The sequence below is a fragment of the Falco punctatus genome (assembly GCF_963210335.1).
Source record: "Falco punctatus genome assembly, chromosome: 15".
In the NCBI taxonomy this organism is placed as follows: Eukaryota; Metazoa; Chordata; class Aves; order Falconiformes; family Falconidae; genus Falco; species Falco punctatus.
Window position 1 is genome coordinate 14,949,857 of NC_137595.1, and position 23,257 is coordinate 14,973,113.

A 23,257-nucleotide genomic window follows, 5' to 3' on the forward strand; every position below is an offset into this window, starting at 1 on the left:
AAGGGGGACAAGATCACACGAGATAAAGAAATCGTGGGGAAAAGCAACAAAGTCAAAAAGCTCAAGGCTGTCATCTCATTCTCTGTTTTTTTGCCAAGGAGAAATGTTACCTCTGGAAAAGAATTTGTGCAATGCTTCAGCAGTCACACTGATAGGAGGTAGGAGCTGCAGGAGGAAAGTCTGAGGGTTTCACTGGTCCTCGGCAAGAGGGGGGGGATCCGGAGAAAGGGGCTCAGCTGCTGGAGGGGAGGAGAGGCTTCTTACAGTCCAGTGCAGGTAAGTAAGAGTACGTTTTCACGGTTAGCACAGGCAGGCAGTGAGCCACTTTTCCCCAGAGGCAGGGATGGCTTTGGTGAGCCTGGGTGCTGAGGCTGGTGAGATGAGGTGTGTGAGGAGCAGCTCAGCATGCAGGGAGAAGGGCTTTTGCTCCGGGGCCCCAGGCTGAAGCACAGCACAGGGTGTTTAAAATGCTTCTGCCAGGCTCTGCTCACATCTTTCATTTTAAAACAATGAATGTAGCTATTCCTAATTTATTGTAGGATTCTCAGTGCTGGCAGATCACCAGCGTTGTTCCTTCTCTCCTTGGATTAACCCAGCCAGCTCTCTCTGTATTTCCCTGAGTTGCTGCTGCCAGTGTTGTTCGGAATCCTGTAGCACCAGCTAAGTCAATCAATCACCGCAATCGGCACTGGTGTTGAGACACAAAATAACATGGAAAAAAACCCACTCTGTAACCCAGCGAAGGGCTGGGTGGCACTGCAAAATCAAGAGCAGACACATCCTGCCGGTGGCTCCACCAGCTCCTCGTTCCCTGCTGTGTGTGTGCATGCACATGTTGAGCCTTTTCTCTTTCCTGCTAGAAGTTTGAGAAACTTGGCTTGATATGCTAGAATAATCATCCACTGAAACAGCAAAATATTTAGTGCATCCTCTTTATGCCTCAAATCTAGTCCAGGCTAAGCAGAACGGGGGAAGGATTTGTGATTGAATACTAAGTTTGACATATTCTTAATATGTTTTATTAGCATGTGTTATTAATTGAATGAAATACATTGTGTAACAGAACACACCTCCTTTACAACTGCAACCCTAAGAAATACATCTGTGCTTGTACAGGGGGAGAATGCAAGAATTCTTGTACACTTTTCATTTACCAGCAGGCAAGCCTTGCCTTCTCCTAATCCACCCCAATTTTATTATTATTACAGCGATGTCAATTCACACTGTGTAAGTTCAGATACATTAACTTTCTCATTTATTGGGAGCTGTGGCTTTCTACAGCACCATGGCTTCAACAGGCAGAGACAGAGTAAAGTTTGTCTGGGACTTCTGTGGGTGGTAGGAACGTGAATATCTTTGCAGCTGTGAACTTAAAGCGATCAAGATTCTAGCAACAATTTTAATGGAAAGATTCAACAACTATTGTTCAGTGGGTTCTACACATGGCTAAGTCTGCGTTTAAATGCGTTTGTCGCAGGGATAAATTCTTGGCTGGGGGCCAGTGACGCGGTGTCTCCACTTTGTGTGCGCATTACCTACAGATCGTGCAGGCGCTCCTGAGCAGGGCGGGAGGCGCAGTGGGTAGGACATGATCAGCTACATGAGACTGTAACTTGGGCTTCAGCTCTCCTGGGTTTTAATGACAGTGTTCAGTACTTCCCATTTCCCTCTGAAATGAATTCTTAACTAGAGCAGGGAGTGCAGGTTATGTTTTCTCCCAGCAGAAGCACTTCCAGGCTGAGCACGCTGCCGCAGGTCCAAATAGTAGATGGTCAATCTTGGACAGTTGTGGTGCAGCTTAGCAGGAAAAAAACTGACAGTTCAGCCCCCAGTTCAATAAAGTGTTGAAACGTATGTTGAAGTATAGAAATGCCTGCAGGGAGGATCACCTCTCTGCTTGAGGTGAAGCACCTGCTTAAGCACACCACTGAGACTGCCAGTGTGAGAAGGCTGGGACAGGGACTGCTGTGGTATTGTGCCATACCAGCACCCAGGCAAGGCTTCCCTTTCACCAGAGTGAATTATCCTTTCGAAAAACAGTCCTAGTAAAGTGAAGTGGATTTTGAGAGGTCATCCAAGTCCATCTGCAACTTTAAAAGCACAATTTCTGATCAGTGTAAGCCTTGCATACTCCTGAAAACCTCCAAGGAGGTAGGCTCTGCAACCTCCCCAGGCGATCTTTTCCAGTGCTTAACTAGCCATATTATTACCAAGTGTTTCCTAATGTTTAACCTAAATTTCCTGTGCTCCTGTTTAACCCAATACTCCTTGTCCTATCCAGAGTGGATAAGGAAGACTACTTACTCCTTTCCTCTTTACATGCATATGCATTACATATGAAGTCCTTCTCAGCCTTTTCTGCAGAATATATGAGAACATTCTTTCTAGTTCTCTTTGCTGCTTGTGTTTCCTAGACCTCTGGCTGCTCTCAGTGTTCTCTGCTAGATCTTTTCTGCTTGGTATCTTTTTTTGAAGCAGAAATGTGTTGCCCCAAACTGGATACACTGCTCTGCCTGTCAAAATCACATTGTATTCTAAGCAAAGATCCTCAGACTCACTTGCTATTGCCTGGTGCAGCCCTTCTCAGCTTCACTGTGTGCAGAAAGTAAGTCACTCTGTTCTAACAAACAAGACTGCGGTAGAAGTATTTCACAGCAGCAAATCCAGGGCAGATGCCTGCAGAAATGTACTTAACAATATCCTTCCAGTCTGACAGAGAGTTTTGTAGGTAGAGGGAACCATATTTTCCCTAGCTCACTTATGACCATGAGGAAGCTGATACTGGAAAGCTTTACTAAAGCTGAGATTTATCTACTGCTTCTCCTCTGTTCCCATGGAAGGAAATTAAATTGGTCTAACAAATCTTTGTTTTTGACAAAGCCGTGCTAGCTGTTACTCGTCTACTTGTTATTTCCTGAGTGGTTCCAAATAATCTGATTGTTTCTGTATTTTTCCAAAAACTGATCTTCACTCACTACTTTTTAATTCCCCATTATAACCTTTTCCCTCCCTGTAAGGAAACACACTACATGCCATTTTTCTGCCCTCTGGATCTTCACCCATCTTCCATAAGCTCTCAAAGATAACCAGTAATGGCTCTGAGATTTCTTCCAACAGTCCAGTAGGATACCTTGGGATGAATTGTATCTGACCCAGCCAATTTGAAAGATCTAATTTATCTAAGTACCATTTAATCTGTTCTTTCCCTGTTTTCACTTGTGTTTCTACCCCTTTGTCACTGGTGCTGTTTCCTGCCTGATCTCATTTGACCTTTTTGGTAAAGATTGCAGAAAAAAAGCTGTAAGCACTCAACCTTTTCAGCATCACCTATCAATAACTTTCCCTGCCTTGTTCAACAGCAGGCCGACACTGTGTCCTCATCTTCCTCTTATTATGAAGTACATTTGTGGCAAGTTTTCTTGTTATCCTTTCTGCACCACTTCTCATTTGACCTTCCTAATTTGGGCCCTATACTCTCTCTCTCTCTCTTCTTCCACCCTCATCTTCAGTAATCTGATAGAGGTTCAACTTCCTATGCACATCTGGTGTTAAAGGCCAGCAAGGAGTACAAGATGTGGTTTCTTACAACACTTTAATGGTTTTACTGATCTGGGATAATTTGCACTTGTGCCCTTAACAGAACTATTTTAAGGAACTGTCAGCTACTCTAAGCTTGTTCCCCATGAGATATTACTTACCAATTTTCTGAATTTAAGCTGGCTTTCTTCAAGTCTGTTGCTTGTATTTTGCTGTTCTATTCCCTTCCAGGAGCAGTGAGTTTTCTCATTCCATGATAACTATCAGCCAAATTGCCTTCTATTTGCATATTTTAAACCTGTTTCTCCTGAATCTTAAAATCAAGAGTAAGGAGCCTTCAATTTAGTTGTTTCTCCAGCCTTGGTAGCAAGATGTTGGCAGCATGGAGTTTGTGTTCTGTGATACTCTGTGTCCCAGCAGGTATCTCCATTAGCCTCCTTGCCATGTGCCTCCATCATCTTCAAGCCCAGTGTGCACTGAATGTATGATTCATCTTTTTGCCCTCCAAAAGAAGTCGCTCCGTCCATCTGTTCTTTGTGGCTTTACTCTAGACACCCCATACCCCCCCATCGTGACAGCACCTGCGTTCATTCCCCCTGTTATTATTAGCTAGGGATTTTCAACTGGTTCGTCTCTTTCCACATTTTACACTGTGGTGTGAATGTGTCTATGGACAGCATTTCATCCCTCTTCTCCCTGAACAAACTGTACTAGCTATATTAATATTCTGGTCATGTGAATTATCCCAACAAGTTTCTCATGCCAATTAATTCATAATTTTGAGCACGTATTAAAACTTCCAAGTCCTCCTGTTTATTCCCCGTATTTCTTGCATAAGTTCTTGTGATTACTTTTTGTGATTGCACCCAGCATATATCAGGAATAACTCTGGGAAGTCAGCAGGTCGTATTTCACTGTCGGTTACATGACTGTCAATCCAAATGATTCTACTGATTGCCAAGAAGTTATTTCAGATTTACTTGCGTGAGGGTAAAGGAAGAATTTGGCCCATTGAAATGAATTCCGTGTGAAATAGGTCCAGGCCAGGAGGATTAAGCATGTTTCTCTAATTGCTAGATGTGTTATATTGTATGTAATCAGTGTAGTGGCAATAAAAGAGGATTGCCACACCCAGAAATTTCATCACTGAGCTTTTTGGATCCTGTGCTTGTCCTTCCCTTGTTACTGTGTTCATGTTAATAAGGTGCAAGGTTTTACATAACTGGGAAAATAAATTTTAAAAATTTTAAAAAGAGAACTCTAGCTGAGATATGCATGCAAGCAGACTATACCATGTAGTTTGTGCTACAGCAAAGCAGCAAAATGTGAGGTAGAAAAAGTCAGCTTTTGAGGTTTTATTACTTTTTGCTTTGTGATGACTGGCTTCGAGCCCACACATTTCTTGAATACACAATAGGGAGTTGGGCAAGACTGCAGAAATAAATTTTATTAACACACAATCACTGCAGCACCAGACAGAATAATCTCCTTTAGTCTCCTCTAGCTGGCAGAGTCCTCTTTGTACCAGGTCAAGTCAATTAGCAGTATAATGTACGACAGGTTTTATTTAAAAAGGGTTTAATTAAAGTTTTGTTACAAAGCTCATACAAACTAACAATCTGTCTTTCAGGGATATGTATTATCTAGAAATTGATTTTAACTTACACACTAATTTATAGACTGTCCCCTTTAATAAGTATAATTCCTTGGAAGATATTAAGGTCCTCCTGCCCCAAATAAATTCAGGTCCTGATTCAGCAAAACACATAATTACTAAGGACTTCAGTGAGGCCACTCATACAGTAAAAGCTGAAGGTGTGCTTCAGCACTTCGCTGAATTGGGGCCTTACTGTACAACCACTGCCCTGATCACACACATTGTTCAGTTCAGCCATGTCTTTACTGAAAAAGATATTTAAAAGAATTACTGATGTCTTTAAAATATCTCATACGGGCCATTAAAGATGGGAATATGCCTTTCTGCTAGATATAGATGGGTTTTCACTAGTCCTGGCTTCTTCTCAGTTCTTACATCTAAACACAATGATTTACCTGCATTACCTGTGTATATATTTTTCAAAAAAAATATTGACCTTACTAATGCTTTTTTTTTTTTTTCTTTTTTTTTTTTTTTCCACAAGAGAGCAAAGGCTGCCTCCCCAGCAGATGTGGCTAAGCATAGCTGCATTAACTTAAACAGAACTATGTCAGTTTATGTCAATTGAGGATTGCACCCCAAAAGTTTATTTAAGTAGACTTAATGAAAACCAGCTATGTTATTCTACTGATTGCCAACTACAAACTTTCACCTTATTCTAATCCCTATAGAATAATAACAGTTCCAAAAGCTGAAGAATATATCCATTTCAGGATAACTTATAATTCACCATTGTATATGACTTTTATTCACAAACTATATAATTTAGAATAAGAAATGGGTGGATAGAAAGGATTTCTATGTAGAAAAGATCCCAGGTGTTTTTCTGGCTCTCTCCTGGGCAGTGCGGTTATATTACATCAAAACCTCTGCATAATTAATTTGCTCAATGGCCAGGGAGGCAGGCAAACTGGGTTCTGTAGTCAGCCTCGGAAACCACAGAACTTGCTTATACGTTTATAGCACGTACAGGAGCCAGGAACTACGGACCCTGCTGGGGCAGCCCAAATGGGTAAGTCAGATGCTCTCCCCGTGCTGTCAGCAGTGCTGGGAAAGACCCAGCAGCGCCCGTTGTGTCCGTTTACAGCCGTGAATCCCCAACAATGGCCAGAGACACCAAGAAGCCTTAGAAGGCATCTGTCTTCTCTTCATAGCCTATTTGGGAAAGTTGTGCCTTTTTGTTCTAATGTTTATTACCAAAGTGAAGCCCCCTCATTTTTTATTTTAACTTTTTAAATCTTTGAGACACATGGAACAGCGGGCCAGAATTTGCTTTGATTCATCTTCAATCTGGTTCTGCTGTGTTCTTCCCCATGGTATAAATCTAGGCTGCAGCTGGTGGGGGGGTTGTATGCTAAAAAGTCTCAGCACCAAAACATTCAAAGTAGCAAGGTTGTGTTGCCTACTTCCAAGTCTGAATAGTCTGAAAACCAAAATGTAATTCAAACACTACTTTTTCTTCTACCTTCTGCCTGAGCCAAACAGAGATGAGGCAGGGAAGGCAGGTATGTGTTTGAAATATGTGACAAAAGAATAAAATGGGACGAGGAGAGGAAGGGGGGAAACAGGTGAATTCTGAAAACCTGTAGAAAGGAATAGTGACAAACTTGAACAGAAAAATAAATTCTGTGGGACAAGTCCTACACTGATGGCTGCTGCCACAGATCCCTTGATTTCAGCGAGGCCTCTGACACGTAAGCTGCTCAGGCTATTCTGTCTTGATGGCCTTACTTGTTTCAGCATAGCTGTTGGGTGGGGATGCCTGGGATGCCTGGCTCTAATATACATCATAGGCTGCCTGCTAGCTAGAAGAACAGGCTTGCTCATTTAAAATTGAATCAGGCTTTGAGCCTGTTTGCAACAGAGAAACACATGCAATGGTTTGCAAAGAAAGTCTTAAGCAATCTGATAGATTCTCAAACCAAACTTTTTCAGATTTGTCCAGGATTGATGCCCAGTCATCTTGCAAGTTAGATGCACGCTGGTTATAGCATATTTCACAAAAAATGAAAGCGCCTATGATTTGTTCTGTGAGCCCTTGCACACAGCAGGGTGTGGGGTTCTGCTGGCATCACTGTCAGGCTCAGGTGTGCTGGGAGGCACAAGGCACAGCCTGTGCTCCTAATGGAGGTTGCAAGGCTGAGGGAGGTCTGACCCATGCAATTAAACAGAGATATTTTCACTGATTGGATTTCTTGTTGGCCAGTCAAGAAGCATGGGGTATTTTTACTTGCCGTTTATACAAGTATAAGTCTGTGTGTGACCGTGTTGTTCACAGTATATGGCATCAAGGGAGAGAGGAGTATTTAAGGACTCGAGTACTGTTTTCCTGGCTCTGTGTACACACACACACAAGTGTGTGCTGGGTGTGGTGGAACGGCTGTGTCTGAATGTGTGCAAACCCTCACAAGTGTGAGCACTGCTGGAAGGTGGCGGGATGGCATGCGGCAGGGAGAGAGGCAGGCTGTCCGGGATCAGCTGCCACGTACTGTCCTGTGTTGCAAGATGCTGAACACCAGCCAGTGCCAGGTGACTAAGCTTTCAGGTACATGGTTAACCTTTAAGGTCCCGCAGCCTTCACAGAGGCACTTGCAGGTTTAAAGTTAAGAGTGTTTGTAAAAGCACAATTGGTTTGGGGCCGAACTGATCAGCATTTGAAGAGTTCAAGCCCAGAACTGTAAAGCAGAATAAACCCAGGCCTCCATGTGCAAAAGCCGAACTCATTAGCCCACTCTTTCATCCACCCTTTCCTTCCCTCCCCTCCAGAAACGGTCTCACCCAGTTTTACTGTACTGTAATGGAAAATAGGAGCCAGAATGGACTTGGGGCCTCCTATACCAATTTTTTTAGTGTCCAAATAGGTCCCACAGAGCTTTTCACCAAGCGATTTTGCTTCTCTTAGTCAAAGTACCAATGTGCAATAAAATACAAACGTCATTAATCCTAAAAGACAAAGTAAAGCAGAAGAAAGAGTTGCAGTGAGAATTAAAATATCTGCAAATGAATTTAGCTAGCATCCACTGTCCTTTTAACATTTGGAGTGATCTTCCTCTGGAAAAAAAATAAATTAAGGTCAACACACAAACTTCCTCTGCTTCCTGGAATTCTTACATATTTTCACTATGATAACATGATTCGTGTGTGTGTAAATGCAAGGGGAGAGGCGGCCGAAAGCTGGCAGAGAGCCCCCTCCCCCTCCGGTCCTGGGAGAATGCCTGAAGCATGAGCTCAGCTGTTCAGGCTCCGCGCATGGTGTCATACACTTCCACAAGCAAATTCACAGTGACATTAAGAAAAGAAGATCTGGGGGCCTAGTCTCTAAAGTGTTCACAGCGTCCACGAGACACTCCTACATAAAGGGCTGTTTATTTGTTGAATTATCAAATTGTTACCCGTGGAGGGGGCTGAAAATATTTGAGCAGTCCTGGGGTTTTCTTTGCTACGGTCACAAAAATGTGTTTTCTTCTATGTTAGTTTTCCCTGACGGAAACCCAGGTCTTTGCATTTCTGCTTCTCTCCCCTCCTCCCTCTATATATATAAACACCCTTGGAAAAAAAAAGGTAGCCCACAATTAGCCATTAATTAAGTCCTTCACTGGTTTAAAATAAATAGTTGATGAAAGCTTAGGAAGAGGATCTCTGCACAAAGCGTGTCTGTACGACATGGTGTGCTTCTGAGAAACAGAATTTAAATGATTTGCATATGGCCACCTAAATATTTAATGATTTTGCAGTTTAGGAAAGCAGGTTTAAAACTATGCTGTGCAGTCTATGATCTTATCTGGCTCCGCTGGCTATGTTGGGTCAAATGTGTTGTTATTTTTAGGGACTGATCCTGGAATTTCAGAGGCTGTGGGAGCACTCAGCACCATTTTAAACCCAAGCTTCTCTGGCGTTTATCTGCGCACAGCTGAGGCTAGTACACATTCAAGTTTCTAAAGCTGCTAAAGTGTTTGAGACTCTTTAAGCCCAAACCTGGCAATGTTGTTCCCTTCACAAAGAAGTTTCACAGTAGCATCGTATCAGTTCTCAAGCTGCCTTACAGCCTGTCTTTCTTTCCCCTGTCCCCATCCCCCAGCCATGGCCCGCTATGTACATGCTCCCAAACCCAGCTAAGCATTTCGTGAGTGTGCAGGGCTGAATGCACATTCACAGGAAACAAAACCGTGAGATACTTTCAAAAATGCAGACACACAAAACACTTCTAGACAGCTACAGGCAGGTGCAGAGTTTACGCTTCAGATGACTGTCCGGTTTTACAGCGCAGGACAGAGGCATTCTGATGAGACCACTCTCGAAGGCCACAGTAAAATATTAACTGAATGGAAAAGTTAAATAAAAAGAAGCAGCTCTTCCCAGTGGAATTGTAGCATTCTCTCCTCTTCACATTCTTTTGAGCTCATTCATTCCTTTGAGCTGCAATAACAAGTCAGCTCTTTGTATATGGTGAGACTTGTAACTGAGAAGAGAGAAATTCGCTCAGAAGCAAAATCCTGTCTTGCTGCAGTTTTTGCAGTGATCGCTATGCTTCTCCCCCAGCTGCAGAAAGACTTCTTCCCAGTTCCACTTCCAGGAAGCCTAACTCTTTAGCGTCGACACCTGGTCCCTGTGATTTAGAGAGCAGGTCTCCCATCACAAACATGCATCCAAATAACCAGCATTTTTGAAGCCCTCACTCCAAGCATTCCATCAGCTAAACTGGAAGCTGGAGTTTAGCTGATGGAGCTGAGGAGACCAGTAGCCCTAGGGATTCTTAATATCATGCAGAGCCAGGTCTTACTGGGCCAGTCCTGGTTACCCAAAATTCCTGTTGACACCAATGGGAGTTGCAGGTGCTTGAAAAGCTCTCAGATAATATGGATAGCTTAATTCATCATTCAGCTGCAGCAGTGTCTGGACAGGAAGACAGTAACCTTTAAAGAGCAACACTTCACAACCATTAAGCAACTAATATTTTATGCATTTGTATCACAGTTGGCTCCAAAGCCAACCTTGGCAAGTGTCTGGGGGTTTCTCTTGAGAGTCATTTTGTCTGTTTATACTGCTGTTCTGTTTAAGGTGTGTAAGGGTTGTTTCCCTGATCCTTCTTCATTAGAAGTAATTGAATAGTTTAGAAGCCTGATCATTGTTTGGCTGAGTCTTCCAGTCAACAACCCGCTGATTGAATAATCGATCACAAGACACAGAGGCACAGAAAGATAGGTTTATCACAATTTTATAGCACTCAGAACATCTTCAAAGTGTTTGGCAGGCCACTAATTACATTTTTATAAACAGCTGTGGATTCAGATCTTGCGAAAATGCAGAAAGATTCCTGTAGCCCACGATTTCAATTTCCCTGCAACCTGACTGGTGATTTGGGCAACAACATCCTTTGCACAGGCTCCTCACTTGGGGGAAAAAAAATATCCCTCCAGTTGCTTTGCAAGGAGGTTCTGTGCAACACCAGGTGCCAGCCCCTTCCTGCAGGCTTCTGAGCAGCTCCGTGTTCTTTCTGTGCGAAGAGATTTCCTTTCACCACCCCCAGCGAGACAGAGTTTACCTTCTGCCTCAGGCAGAGCTGCAGCTCAGCCATGCCAATTATAAAAGATGCCTCCCAAACGTGTATTCCTAGTTTCCAGAGTGACTCTGAGGTGCCACCACTCCTACATTTAGAGTGGCTAGAAGTTACCAAGAGGCAGTGTGGTCACAGGGAGTCATGTACTGTGGTGATGAGCATGACATGAATTGCTAACTAGACAGTCAGGGACGCTGGATTCTCAACCCAGCATCCCTGGCTGACAAAGGCAGATCTGGTTTTTGTGTGTGGATCGCTGTTTGGCTCTCCTGGCATTGCTGGGATGTGTCATGCCTTGCTTCCCTCATATGCGTTATGCCTGAAGTTGCACTTGCCTGTTTCCCCCTCCTCTTCAGACCGCATGGGCCATCCCAGCTTGGGGTGGAGGTAGGCAAGGGATCAGCTGGCCAAGTGGCATGCACAGGTTCAAAACAGCTGCCAAACAGGGATCATTAATACCAAAGATGTGAACTATCACATTCAAAGAGAGAAGAACTTTCTGGAAAGAAATGTAATAATTGAACATTGTACCCACTGTGTTTGTATCACAGCTTAGCTGGCAACATCTCTGTATCAGAGGTGAGCCCCCACTGAGAAAACTGCTCTTAGCTCCATGCTGCTCAGTTTCATTGCTGTTGACTTCAATTCAGCTGTCTTGAAAACACTTTCCCATCGCTCCTACAGAAACTGTGATACATGTTCATACCAGCATCTTACCAAAGCCTTCAGAATAGTGTGAATCTTGGTGAATTTTGAATGTGTGATTGCTTTCATCCAAGGACTGCTGACTCCCCAACAGCCTCAGTCACTGACTGCACCAGAAATTGTATCAAGATCCATGGTCAGTGTCCAGAGGGCAATGCAGCTAGAGCAGAGTGGCACAACCACTGTATACAGGGAAGGGAGCACAATAATTTGGCTAGCAGGCTAGGGTTAGGGTCACCTGTGCTATAGGTATTTCAAATCCATCCAATTAAACAATGTTAATTAGTGGTGGTTCTTTTTCCTATAATAGTCATCGCTGTTCTTTCCTGTCTAATAATGGAAGAATGCCACCAGCTTCAACAGTGATTTCTAAGGACTGATTAAAGAATATTTGTTCAACTTAGAGAAGAATGAAGTCCTACATATATGTTAATACATCCCCACTAACACAGAATAGCTTTTTGTTGTTCTCCTCTGTCTGGAACGTGAGCAATTTGTAGTCTGCTGCTGCATCTAATTAGTGGATCTGATCCTTAAATTGAAGCAGTAGAGGCTTGTGATTTTTAAGTCCAACATTTCAAGGCTCTATCATTGGAAAAAGGCTTCATCAAAGACTCAAGAGATGGAGTATTATGATATTTAAAAGCCAAAGACAGATAGAGCCAGAAAATAAAGGTGTGATCTTAAGCAGTTGCATGGCTGTCTTGGTTCAGATTCACAACACATAGCGAAGGTAAACTGCTTCAACATAGATATGTGGGAAGAACTTGGCTTTGTATAGCTCCCTCCTTGGTACTAGCCAAGATAAAAATACATCAGGATAACCAGCATCTAGGAAACTAGCATATGGTGCTCCTGCAGAATGTAATACTAATATATTTGAGAAAACCATTATTTTTCTCTTTTTGTGTGCTTTCTCATTAATCTAGATGCCATTCATTCTCTGCCTGGATTTTCCCCGCATTTTTCCCATGAAAAGAGAGGATATGCTTGAATTAATTTAATTGCCAAATGTTTTGTTCAAATAGCTGTAGCAGAAATAACTTTTAGTAGCCAGGTTAAATAGCCCCCTTCACTGCGGCAGTTAACGCTTATTGTTGCTGCCAGCCCCCCTGCATTGATTCGGGATCATACCGCTATTAGCGCTGAAGTGGCTTGGGAAGTTGCAGTGCTTCCTTTTCTCTCCCATTCTCTGCTTTCTTTTTCCTGCAAGAGCAAGAAGATCTCACCGTAATCTGGAAATAAATTGTTTTCAAATACTTCAGGCAGAGCCAGAGCGCTCAAAAGGTATCTGGAGGTTCATTTCCAAGCCAGCTGAAGATTGCCTTTGAATGAGTAGGCCTGATCCTTCACTGGTGTAAATCACCGTGCTTCTGTGGGGCTGTACTGTTCACATCAAGTAGGCATCAGCCAGGTGTCATCCCCGGAAGCCATCTACCCACCTTCTCCATCCTCCCATGGCAAAACACAGCTTCCCTCAGTGTGATATGTAAGCTGCAGCTGATGCTGCTCCAAATAGCAACGGGTGCCCAAGAACTGCAGCACAGAGCAGGGTGATCATTGTCACCTTTCTGGTGGGGAAACACCTTCCTCGTCCCAGCTCCAGCTGCACCAGCCGTGGCAGGAGGAGGAAGGGAAGCTGGTCCATGTACCTCTCACAGTCTTTACCTGCAAAGGTTGGACTGGCTAGTCACACGAGGGCTGCACCCTTTCTGCCGTTGCCGAAGTTAATCTATTCTGCACTGTACAAAAACAAGTGAGGATGAAGTGACAAGACAAAAGAAAATGCAATCCTGTTGATTCTGTTGTTTCTGCCGCTGCTGTCAGCCCTAAAGGTTTTGTATTTTAGTAAACAGAGAACTCATTATGACATGCAAGTGACTTGAGACTAGTGATGGTAAGACAGAGATTTCTTTATTGGAGAAAAACATAAAAACAAAAACATGCTCTGAACAGTGAGACAGGTATGCACCAAAGAGAGCACACAGTGGAATTGTCAGCATCTTTCACCAAACCCCACAAATGCCATTGAACTTTCATAAGCAGCTAATGATGGAACCATAAAGGTCCAAAACCTCACGGACTTCTGTTGGCCTGTAAAGCCCACTGCCAGCAGGCAGGTAGCCTGCTGCTGAGTCCGCGGTACGGCGTGGCACATGCTGGCAGCAGCAGCGTTCAGAAGCAGTAGGTCAGAGACAGACCTGTCTCCACCCAGGAGCGTTTCCCGTGGGGAAGGGAAGGCAGCAGAGTGGTTAGATGGAATTAGAGGTGTGAGCACAGCAGAAGGACCAAGAGAAAGTCTTAAAGAGTAGTAGGGGAAAATGAAAAACAACACTGGGCAGGAATGTGTTGGGTGACCAGGAGCAGAAGGTGGGCAGGAGAACAGCAGGACGTAGGGGGGCAGGCTGAGAGGGGACACATGCCCAAACTCCCAGTGGCTCACAGTGGTATTCTACTTTCTGATCTTTACAAATGCTGGCAGTTCAACTATCACTCTTGGCCCTAACGAACAGAGAATTACTATACCCACCATCCTTTTGCACTTGTGCATCGTGTAACTTGCTCGTGACAGATCTTTAGTTAAATTCAAGCTGTTTCTTGAGCTATTTGAGAAGTCTGAGGTACCTGTCTCGTAATTTCAAGATGCTCTGTGAACTCTTTTGAGTAATTTCCTTTGAGGGGTGGGAGAGAGGGTGATGTAATTTCTCAGGAAACTGCCCCCATTAATTTTGATAACAAAATGCATAGTTCTGAATGGATGCCATAGTTGTGCAAGTCATACTGATACCATACTGGACATAGAAATGTATCTTAATAGCTGGTATTCGGTCCTGCACTGAAGGGAAGTAGGGCTTTATTTTTTGGCTCAAGAAATCTGAGACTAGTTGAGACAACACACATTTTTATACAAGGCTATAGCCACTAGCAAATGGATGCATCTTTATATGACAGGATATGCTCAGTAGCCCTGGGAAACCAAGATTTGAAATCAATAATTTCTAGTAAATCACAAACTGACATTGGCAACATCCTAGTCTGGCTGAATATCTGTATCATCACAGACACTCTTCTTTAATAAACAGAACATACAATGTTTCATGCATCGGTTTTGCATTTTCTTGACAACTGCATAAAAAGCATAATTTCTGTGCTTGATCCAAGGGATCTCTGACAAAGGGAAGAGGGTAACATTTGTTTCTGTGGGCTTTACGGTTTTAAATCTCAGGGCCAATTCTGCCATCAGGTAGTTTATGAATATTCATGTAAATTGTTTTGAGTTGAAGAATATGTAACTTTGCCATGTATCTGGCATGGAAAGAATAGTTTGACAGCCATGAAATAAAGAATGCTTTAAAAAATAGTGTCAGCTCTAGCAAAGAGAGGACAACTCTAGGAATGAAAGGGAAAATTAAGGAAGAAAGGTATATGTGTGTCCTGAGGGAAGCGAAATTAGGTGATCCTGTCTTAAAAACAATGAATACAGAACCATTTTTGCAGACTTAGATATTTAAAGCAATTTGGAACCTCTTTTATCAGGTATGGGCCAGAATCTGCCTTTCTGTTGACTTCTAGAAGAGTTGAGGCAGGCCCATATGTTCCTGATCACTGCATGTGTATATGAACTGTATGATCCAGCAGTCAGAAAACAGCAAAGCTAGACTTATTACTAAGCTTTTTTGAATTATTATGTCGTCTGAGTGGTGCCTTACTTGCCATCAGTTACAGGAGTCAAGTAAGAGTGTCCTGTTGCCCAGGCCTATTGTTAACTTGGAAATACGGCAAGTGACGCCTGTCACTCTTTGCTCCTGATCTGATACCCCTTCCATGGGCTGGAAGCTGCTTTTGTGCCCACTTGGCTGCTGGAGCTCTGCAGCAACTGACAAATGTGAGAACGCTACCGAATGTAACGAACACTTGGAGAAAAAGGCATCTCCTGGGTAGTGACAGGCATTGCAAACACAGCCTCATTTAAATGATGCCTGTGTATTTGCATGTACACTTTCGGTTGAGCGTATGATGGCTTTTATTCTTAGATGTGACTGAGGCTGCAGGTGAAATGTGTAGCAGCGTCAGCCCTGCCATCCCACATCCCTACAGCCCAACGCCTTCAGTGGGAAAGGCCAGCACACAGCCTGTGCTCAAAGCCAGCAGCAGCCGTGCAGGGAGCAGGTGTCATAAATCAAGAGTGAAGACATTTTATGCACAAGTCATACCTAGAGAAATGCCATTAATTAACAATTTTTTTTCAGTATGTTGTTGCTAACAATACAGCTGTTAAATGTCATATTATGTTCGCTTGTACCATCTTCCATATTTTTAATGGAAACTCTTACTAGCTGCAAGATGATCAGAACTGAAATGACCATAAGCCCTGTACAAAGACAGTTAAACTTGTTGGTCGTAATTCAGCCTTTTTATAGAATATTTTGGCCTTGATGAAGGTGCATCAGGTATTTGATATTATTCTAGCACTGCTTCCTAGCCTCAGTCATGGTGGAACTCTGCACTCAGAGTGCGTTGCAGCTTTTCATGGCCTGATTGCAAGTAGAGATGCAGAGAGGTAAAATATTGCAGAGCTAAATCCTGCAGGCCAGACTTCACTCCAGTAAAAACGAAATGCCTGGATGAAATGAACAGGATTTTATTTACATGAGAAGATTTTGAGTAGTGGTCTTGAGTTTGGGATGTCAGTAGGGATGGGATTTTGCCTTATGCAAGCAAGACTTGATCACACCAGTGCTGATGGTGCAGATGTATCTGTGTGCTTACCTAAGCACTCAAGTAATCCCTTCAGTTTCTGAGAGAGTCATACATAACGTTAAGCATGTGCTTAAGTGTATCTTTGAGCTATGAAAATAATTGATTTCTGTATTTAAAATATAAGTTCAAAGTAGATCAATTTAGAACAACTATTTGGCAACCAAACAGACATTAACAATATGATTTTAACCTATACTTCGGTAGAAGCTACATACTTTATGCTTTGTACCTTTCTATGAAAATATGAAGAAGTTACTAACAACGTTGTCATCTCTTAACTCCTAAGTACAGAGATTCTGGTTAGATCTGTGTCTGGTTTTCTGTATGAAAGACAAAATCAGCATTCACTTTGATTTATGTGATTTTCTAAACTAGTTCCGAAATGTTAGCATGCCAGTCCTCCTTTGATGATTTTACCTATACATGAACATATACATATTCCATGGACACTCATGTAATGACCTACTAAAGGAAAAGTTGATGAGCTGTGTTTGTCTTTTATGTCCAAATCAACAGAGGCCATGCTGAAACCCTTCAGTTAACTGCTCACAAACAAAAGTGTTTTCCTTGAAGCTTCTTGTTTTCATAAAAGTGAAGTTTCTTTAAAAATTTAGAATTGCTACATTAACATTTATACATATTTTTCTACATGACTTACAAAACTACTTAATGTAGCAAACATTACTGAGGAAATTAAAATTGTTGATTGATGCAGTTTTTCTATTTTCAGGTATTTTCCGTATACTTTTACCAGGAAAAAAAGGTCATCTGATTAAACATATTCAGAAATTACCCGAGATGATCTTTTACTCGACACAGGATGTTATTGATGCTAATAGTGTAACGGGTTTCAGAAATTGAGATTTTGCATGCATTAGAAATTTCATCGCCGATATATTATCATGTGCTATGGGGGAAGTACCAAAGGGCACAAGCCCTCCTGGTTCTGAGCATCACCCAGTTACAGATGGTCTATGCTTAGAAAGAAACTTGCTAAGAAACTTGCACCGCTACCTGCAATTTGTCCTGCAATTGCTCAGTAAAGGTTTCTATTCCATCTTCTGAAGCACCAGCTATTGCCTGTGATCAGAGACAAGATACCAAGTTAGCTAGATCACTGGTCTGATCTAGCATAAGAAATGCAATCCTGACCAGCCAAACTGAAGGTTTCTCTAGCCCAATACCTGTGCCTGAAAGTGGCTGCTACTAGATCCTTAGGGAAGAACCTGCTGTGTACACGAGGCGCGGATAGAGTCCTGCCTCTCCTTGTACCGCCTGCCAGCTTCCAGCATTTAGTGGTTCAGAACCGGAGGTCATGTCCAGACCTTCGTGTTAAATAGCCACTGACGAATTTGCCCTCCATAAGTACTTCAAATCCCTTTTGAACCTATTTATTCTAAAATGGCCATCCATGGTAATGATCTCCACAGTTTAATTAAGTGCTTTTTGAAAATGGATATCACTGATATCCCAAAGAAAAATACTGGTTAGGTGCACCTTTGGTCTGATGGGAATTCTTCTGTTCTTATTTAATTACACTGACTTGTGATTATGGCACAGTTGTCTTCATTCCTTTAAAGGAAACACAGATAGATTTGTGCGGGTTTTCTATAATTTTCTATCAGAGGAGTATTTAATCTTTTGTATATTCTACCTTATCATCTTGTTTATATTTAATGTAATAATTATCTTTGCTGTGGAACAGAGTTGTCCACATCCCAGTTTACACATCTCTTCCTTGAATTTTGTTCATGCTCATGTGCTAAGGGTTTGTGTTTGGGGTAGAATAAAACTTATGTTTTAGCTTATGAAGACTTGTGTATAGCTGCTGCAGTTCATGAGAATTTGCTCCCCAGGAGCTTTGCTTTGCGTTTTAGCTCCAAACAAGCATAGGCTCAACAGTATTTCAGCCAAAGCCATTGATTTCACATGATTTCAGGTCAAAAACCTGCAAGTGGCAAGTATCACATGATTCCATCCATCTGGTTCTGGGTCGCTGACAAATTCGCGAATCCTTCAGTGAACCTGTGGTGAATCTTTGCACCGCTCAGTTGCTGCTTCCCTTCAGTGTGCAAGATGTGCTGCGGAGCAGCCCTTGTCTGCTCGGACTTCTGTTGCCCTCACTGATGTCAGGAACAACCAGAGGCCAGCTGGGAGTCTGGCACAGTTCTCCTGGGAGAACAGAGTCCCAGCATCAAGGTTACCTGGACACTCAGCTTTAGCGTGCTTAGTTCACAGCAACCTGAAAGAAGCAAATCTTTTCTGTAGCCTTTGGCTACCTGGTATTGGCAGTGCCTGTTGCTCACACGACTCACGAAGATTGTGTGCAATCCTTTCACTTGGCAAACATAATGTTGGGCAGTTATTTAACACACTGCAACTTTCCAGCTAACAGTTCTCCTTAGGTGAAAAGACACTGCTTTTTCAAAAACTGCAGAGTGCAGGACAAGCATTGGTCCTGTTTAGGGTTTGGTGTTTACTTTTTTTTCCCCAGAAAAGATACACTTCAGTGCACTCTTCTCTTCAGTTTGTTCTTTTTTTAGATACAGTTACAACTTCTCAGCTCTCAGGACTCTGGCTTTTGAGTAAGACATCCCAATTTGGAACGAAATTATGCTAGATCTGTAAATAAACAAAGCAAATTATATTTTCTATGGATATTAAGGATACTAAGTGAAATATGGCAAACTCTTGAAAAATCAATAAAGAACAGGAGTAATACCAGCCGGTCAGGCCTGGGTTTGATGCCCAGCCTTGGGGTACCATTTGCGGTACTAGGGTACATTTTGAGAAGTCTCAGCCTGTGGCCATAATAACAGCCTTGATGCCCTTAGAATTGCCTGTTTTCTTCTGAATCCCACAACTCACCTTTTCAAAATAAGACAGAAGCACAATAATAAGATAGTCTGCAATTTGCTTAGGGTAGGCCTAACCTAGGAAGATAAAATACTGCCCTGAAGAAGCCAATGAAAGTTTTGCCACTGATTCCAGAGCAGCCAGGGATTCCCCCAGGTCAGCTGTAGTAAACATGCCTAAAGAAAGGGCTCATAATTTAATCACCAAAGACCAAAATTGCAACCCTGAAATCCCCTGCTTAGCCATTACCCATCGCTGAAAATCAGTGATCACTGCAAGGGTCTTATTTTTTTGTTAAATGCTCATGCTGCCCAGAATTAGGCTTCTGCATACACCCAAACCTCTTCTTGTTGTGACACTGTTGAGCATCCCAGCACATACCTTACAGCTTTGCCTGATCAGCCCAGAGCACCACGCTTGGCAGCATGGGGACCCTTGGCACCGGACTGCCGGAGTGAAATCCAGACCTCCAGACCTTGCGCAGCTTGAGCCAGTTGGTTTGAAAAAGAAAATGTTGCCACAAATCTCTTGTGGACTAACCAGTGGATTAAAGTACTTGTCTCAATTTGATTTCCATCTGGGAGCGTATCCCACCTTGCAGAGGAGAATACAAACCTCTGTCTGGCAAGCAGATCACCTTGACAACTAAAGACAGCAGCATCTTTCCTGCTGCGTGAGGAGGCACAGACAGGACTCCTATACACCCTGTTCATGTCAGCTTCCTTCTGGGGAAGTCCTTTGGTCTAGTTTTATGAAGTAAGCAAAGCAACTAACAATCTTGAGGAAATATTGCCATTTGTCAGGAACTTGAGGTACCTGGCAAGAGTCATGAATGACATTGTTTGTCCAAAACTGCTGGACAAATGGCTGCTGTGCACTGTAGGTGCCACATAGCAAACCTGCTGTGGACCTACCATTGCATTCATCATCTGATCACAGTGTTCTCAGTAGGTCCAGTGTAGCTAGAGAACGTGGGAACCCCTGTGTGTCCCACGTGTTTCATACACTCATATTTTAGTCCAAAAAACTCCGGGCAGAAAGATGAGGGCCCTTACACACACACATATATCTCCAGGGAAGGGTTCCAGACATTGCATACTGGGCAGACAGCAGCACCTCCTTGCAGGTGGAACTTAATTCCTGCATGACAAATGCATCTCTTCACTGAGCTTGCTCATTGTGTTGGCTCTTTTGGATCCCATGTGCAGCTCTAATGCTGTGTTTGAGCCCCAGCACCTCAGGCAGGGTTGTAGATTCAATACGGGCATCCCAACAAACCCGAACACCAGGTGTCAATATGCCTCCTCTTAGACACTAAAACATTTTGAGATACAGCCCTCAGAGTCTGTAAAATTCAAGGTGTTCACACCCTCACAGTTTATTATTGTTATGTTTATTTTTTTTTTTTCGGTTGATAAAAGAGATTGAAGTAATTTGAAATAATATAGAAGGCAAAATCAGTAGAAAAGCAAACCCATAAACTTCCAAACAATGCAAACTGAAGTAACACAAATAATTCTCAGGGGAGTAGGGCCATTGTTAGAGTAGTCACAGGAAAGCTAGAGGCTTCAGCAAAGGTGAAAACAAATATTTATCTGTTGATGAACTGATATGCCTGATATTTATTAACCCAGAGTACAAAGATGGGTTTGGTCTATAAGTTAACTGCAAGTTGAAGATGACTGCTGTCTGAGAAACTTTCAGGGAAGTGAGGCCAGATTCTGGCTCCACTTGTATGTGTTTGGTCACAATAATTGGGTTTTATTCAAATGACTTTTTTCTTAATTTTATAAAGCGTAATTTACTAATATTACTGGTTTATGAATGATTTAAAAAATAGACATTTTATTAGAAATGGTGCTGTCTTCTGCATCTCATCCATTGAGCTGGTGTACAGGTTTCTAGCATCTAAAATGTATTGGGACAGGAGTAACAACTGTACTGAGTTAGCAAGGTAAATAAATGAAATTATAGCAGCAATTATTTGTGGCCCCAGTGTGCTCTCCTAGCTGCCTGCAGTGTGCTCTTCTCCGTCCTTTCTGCACAAGCCAAGAGGAGATCTGAATAGGTTCTCAGCTTTCAGTTGATGGTGTGTCAAAATTAATATTCAGAGATTGCAGCTTGTAACAAGCACATTTATAGTCGTGTGAGAAGCGTGTGGTTTTATGGGAGCTCTCTATTCAGAATTGTATCTGTCTTCAAAAATATATCTACATAGCACAAAGGGTGAAAATGAAACAACTCTACTGTTTCCTTCTTGGTAACCTGGGTTCACCTGTGTGAGATGAATTTAACCCTTTTATGAGTGGTAAGACTGATGAATATCATACAGTGATGGCATAAAGAGACAGGGAACTGCACTTTTTAAGAATAACTCAAACCTTTACACTTCATGCCTCGGACTCTCTTTTCAGTGATTTGTACACTCCGATTTGGAAAAAAAACCCCTAATTATCCATTAATTGGCAGTATCTTTTCGAGCTACCATACTTTCGTACTAAATGAACTTGAAGCTCTACAAAGAAGGCACTAAACGCGCTAAGCAGCTTTTTGCGTGTTAAAATGCTGTGCATGGGTGGCATGATTTTCGCCTTCACGCACAGAGAAAAAATATTAAATCCTTGGATCTGTGAGGTTTCCAGTTTCTAAAGAAAATGTTACTGCCCCTTTAAGCCTGGAGCCGCGAGCGTGCGTGTGTGTGTGTGTGTGTATGTGTGCGTGTGTGTCTCCTCCTCTTTGAGTGACACAGCACTTAGATATGCCTATCAGTAACTTAAACCCCACAAACTCCACCTTCTAAGTGAGGAAGCTGTGGGTTGATGGAAATGTAGTGAGCAGATTGAGACAGACAGTGAATCATTAGCAAACTGCAACGCCAGGATGAACTTGTCTGGAACCTAAAAGGAGAAAACAGTCTCGGGAGTCCTTCGCGGTGCTGGGTTTTGCTAAATACAGCCAAAGTGGATCTAAAAGCCGGTTGATCCCCAGTCCAAGATGCTGCTGGTTTCCCAGCGGGTAGAAGCACCACGCATGGAGCCGCATATTCCAGTAAGTAGCATTTGAAATCGATCTGGACTGGAAAAGTCGGAGCTGATTTAAAAGGACTCGCAGAGCCCCGGCACGGTGCTCGCCCGGACCCGGTGCGGCTGCGGCCGCCGCTCTCCGCCGGGGCTGTAAAGTTTGCAGCCGCGGTTCAAGAAAGTGCCGGGCGGGTACCGGCGGTGCCCCGGCCCGGGGGGACAGCGCACCGGGGGGGATTCGCCCTCCCTTCTGCGGAGAGCCGGTGTCAATCGCGAGAGAGGAGGGAGGGGGTCCGTGGGCTTGAAAATGGTGGTGAGCGAGGTGATCCCGGGGCGGTGCGGGCTCCGGCGCGGCGGCGGGGCAGCCGGTGCGCGGCGGCGGCGAGAACGGCGGCGGGCGGCGGGCAGCTCCCGGGGAAGGGGGGCGCCCCGACCAGCCCCGTCCGCGGCGGGGGACGCTCCGTGCGGTTTGGTGTCAGCGCCCGTGTGGCGGGGGATGTGGACGCCGCTGGTCTCGACGGGGGCGAAGAGCTGGCGGGGCTGGGGAAGTGCCGGTGCGGCCCGTGCCCCCCTGCGAGCGGCCGGGCGCGCTCGGCCCCTCGCTTGGGGGGGTGCGGGGGATCTGTGTGTGCATTTAAACTTAGACCGAGCAGGCAGGGAAGGATAAACCCGTCAGCGCAAGGGGACTGACTCCTCCGGGAAGGTGTCACACGTAGAAGGGCTAGTGCTGTTCTGTATTAATTTTTTTCCCCCAATAACTCCTGGTATTTGTGTTGGCAGCGGCGTGCCGGGTTTTTTTCGGGAGTCTGAAGCGCACGTTACATAGGCAGGATTTTGAACAAAAGGCTTCGCCGAGCCCAGAAGGAGCCCTCGGTTGTTCCTGAAAGGAGCGCAGATCCCGGCTTTCAGCCGCCGTTCGGCGGGGCTGCGCGCGCGCTGCTCGGCACGGGAATAGCCCAGAAGTGAGGGACGGTGCGAACGCGGCGCGTTTGCCACTCTCTCCGAGACTATACGTGTATTTGAAATAAAATGCATGCTGACTCACGATTTAAACTGTTTTGGTTTCTCATCCTGTGATTAAGATCGGGGTTTAGAGCAATTGCAGGGTAAACAAGGCGTTCGCTGACTGGGTCCCACGTCTCTAAGGCAGGGGCTGCCCCTCTC

At 43.7% G+C, this 23,257-nt stretch overlaps 1 protein-coding gene across 2 annotated transcripts in view; it reads left to right on the forward strand.

The window, feature by feature from the left end:
* Nucleotides 1–278: 278 nt before the first annotated feature.
* The window catches only part of MAMLD1 (mastermind like domain containing 1), a 104,897-nt gene continuing 81,918 nt past the window's right edge, over nucleotides 279–23,257 (forward strand). Inside the window, exon 1 of one of the 2 annotated variants that reach the window (XM_080365667.1) lies at nucleotides 279–22,121. In XM_080365667.1, the coding sequence (XP_080221793.1) occupies nucleotides 22,068–22,121 (54 nt within the window). In that variant the 5' untranslated portion in view covers nucleotides 279–22,067. The remainder of the gene's footprint in view (nucleotides 22,122–23,257) is intronic. The other variant, XM_080365666.1, reaches the window with a different exon arrangement.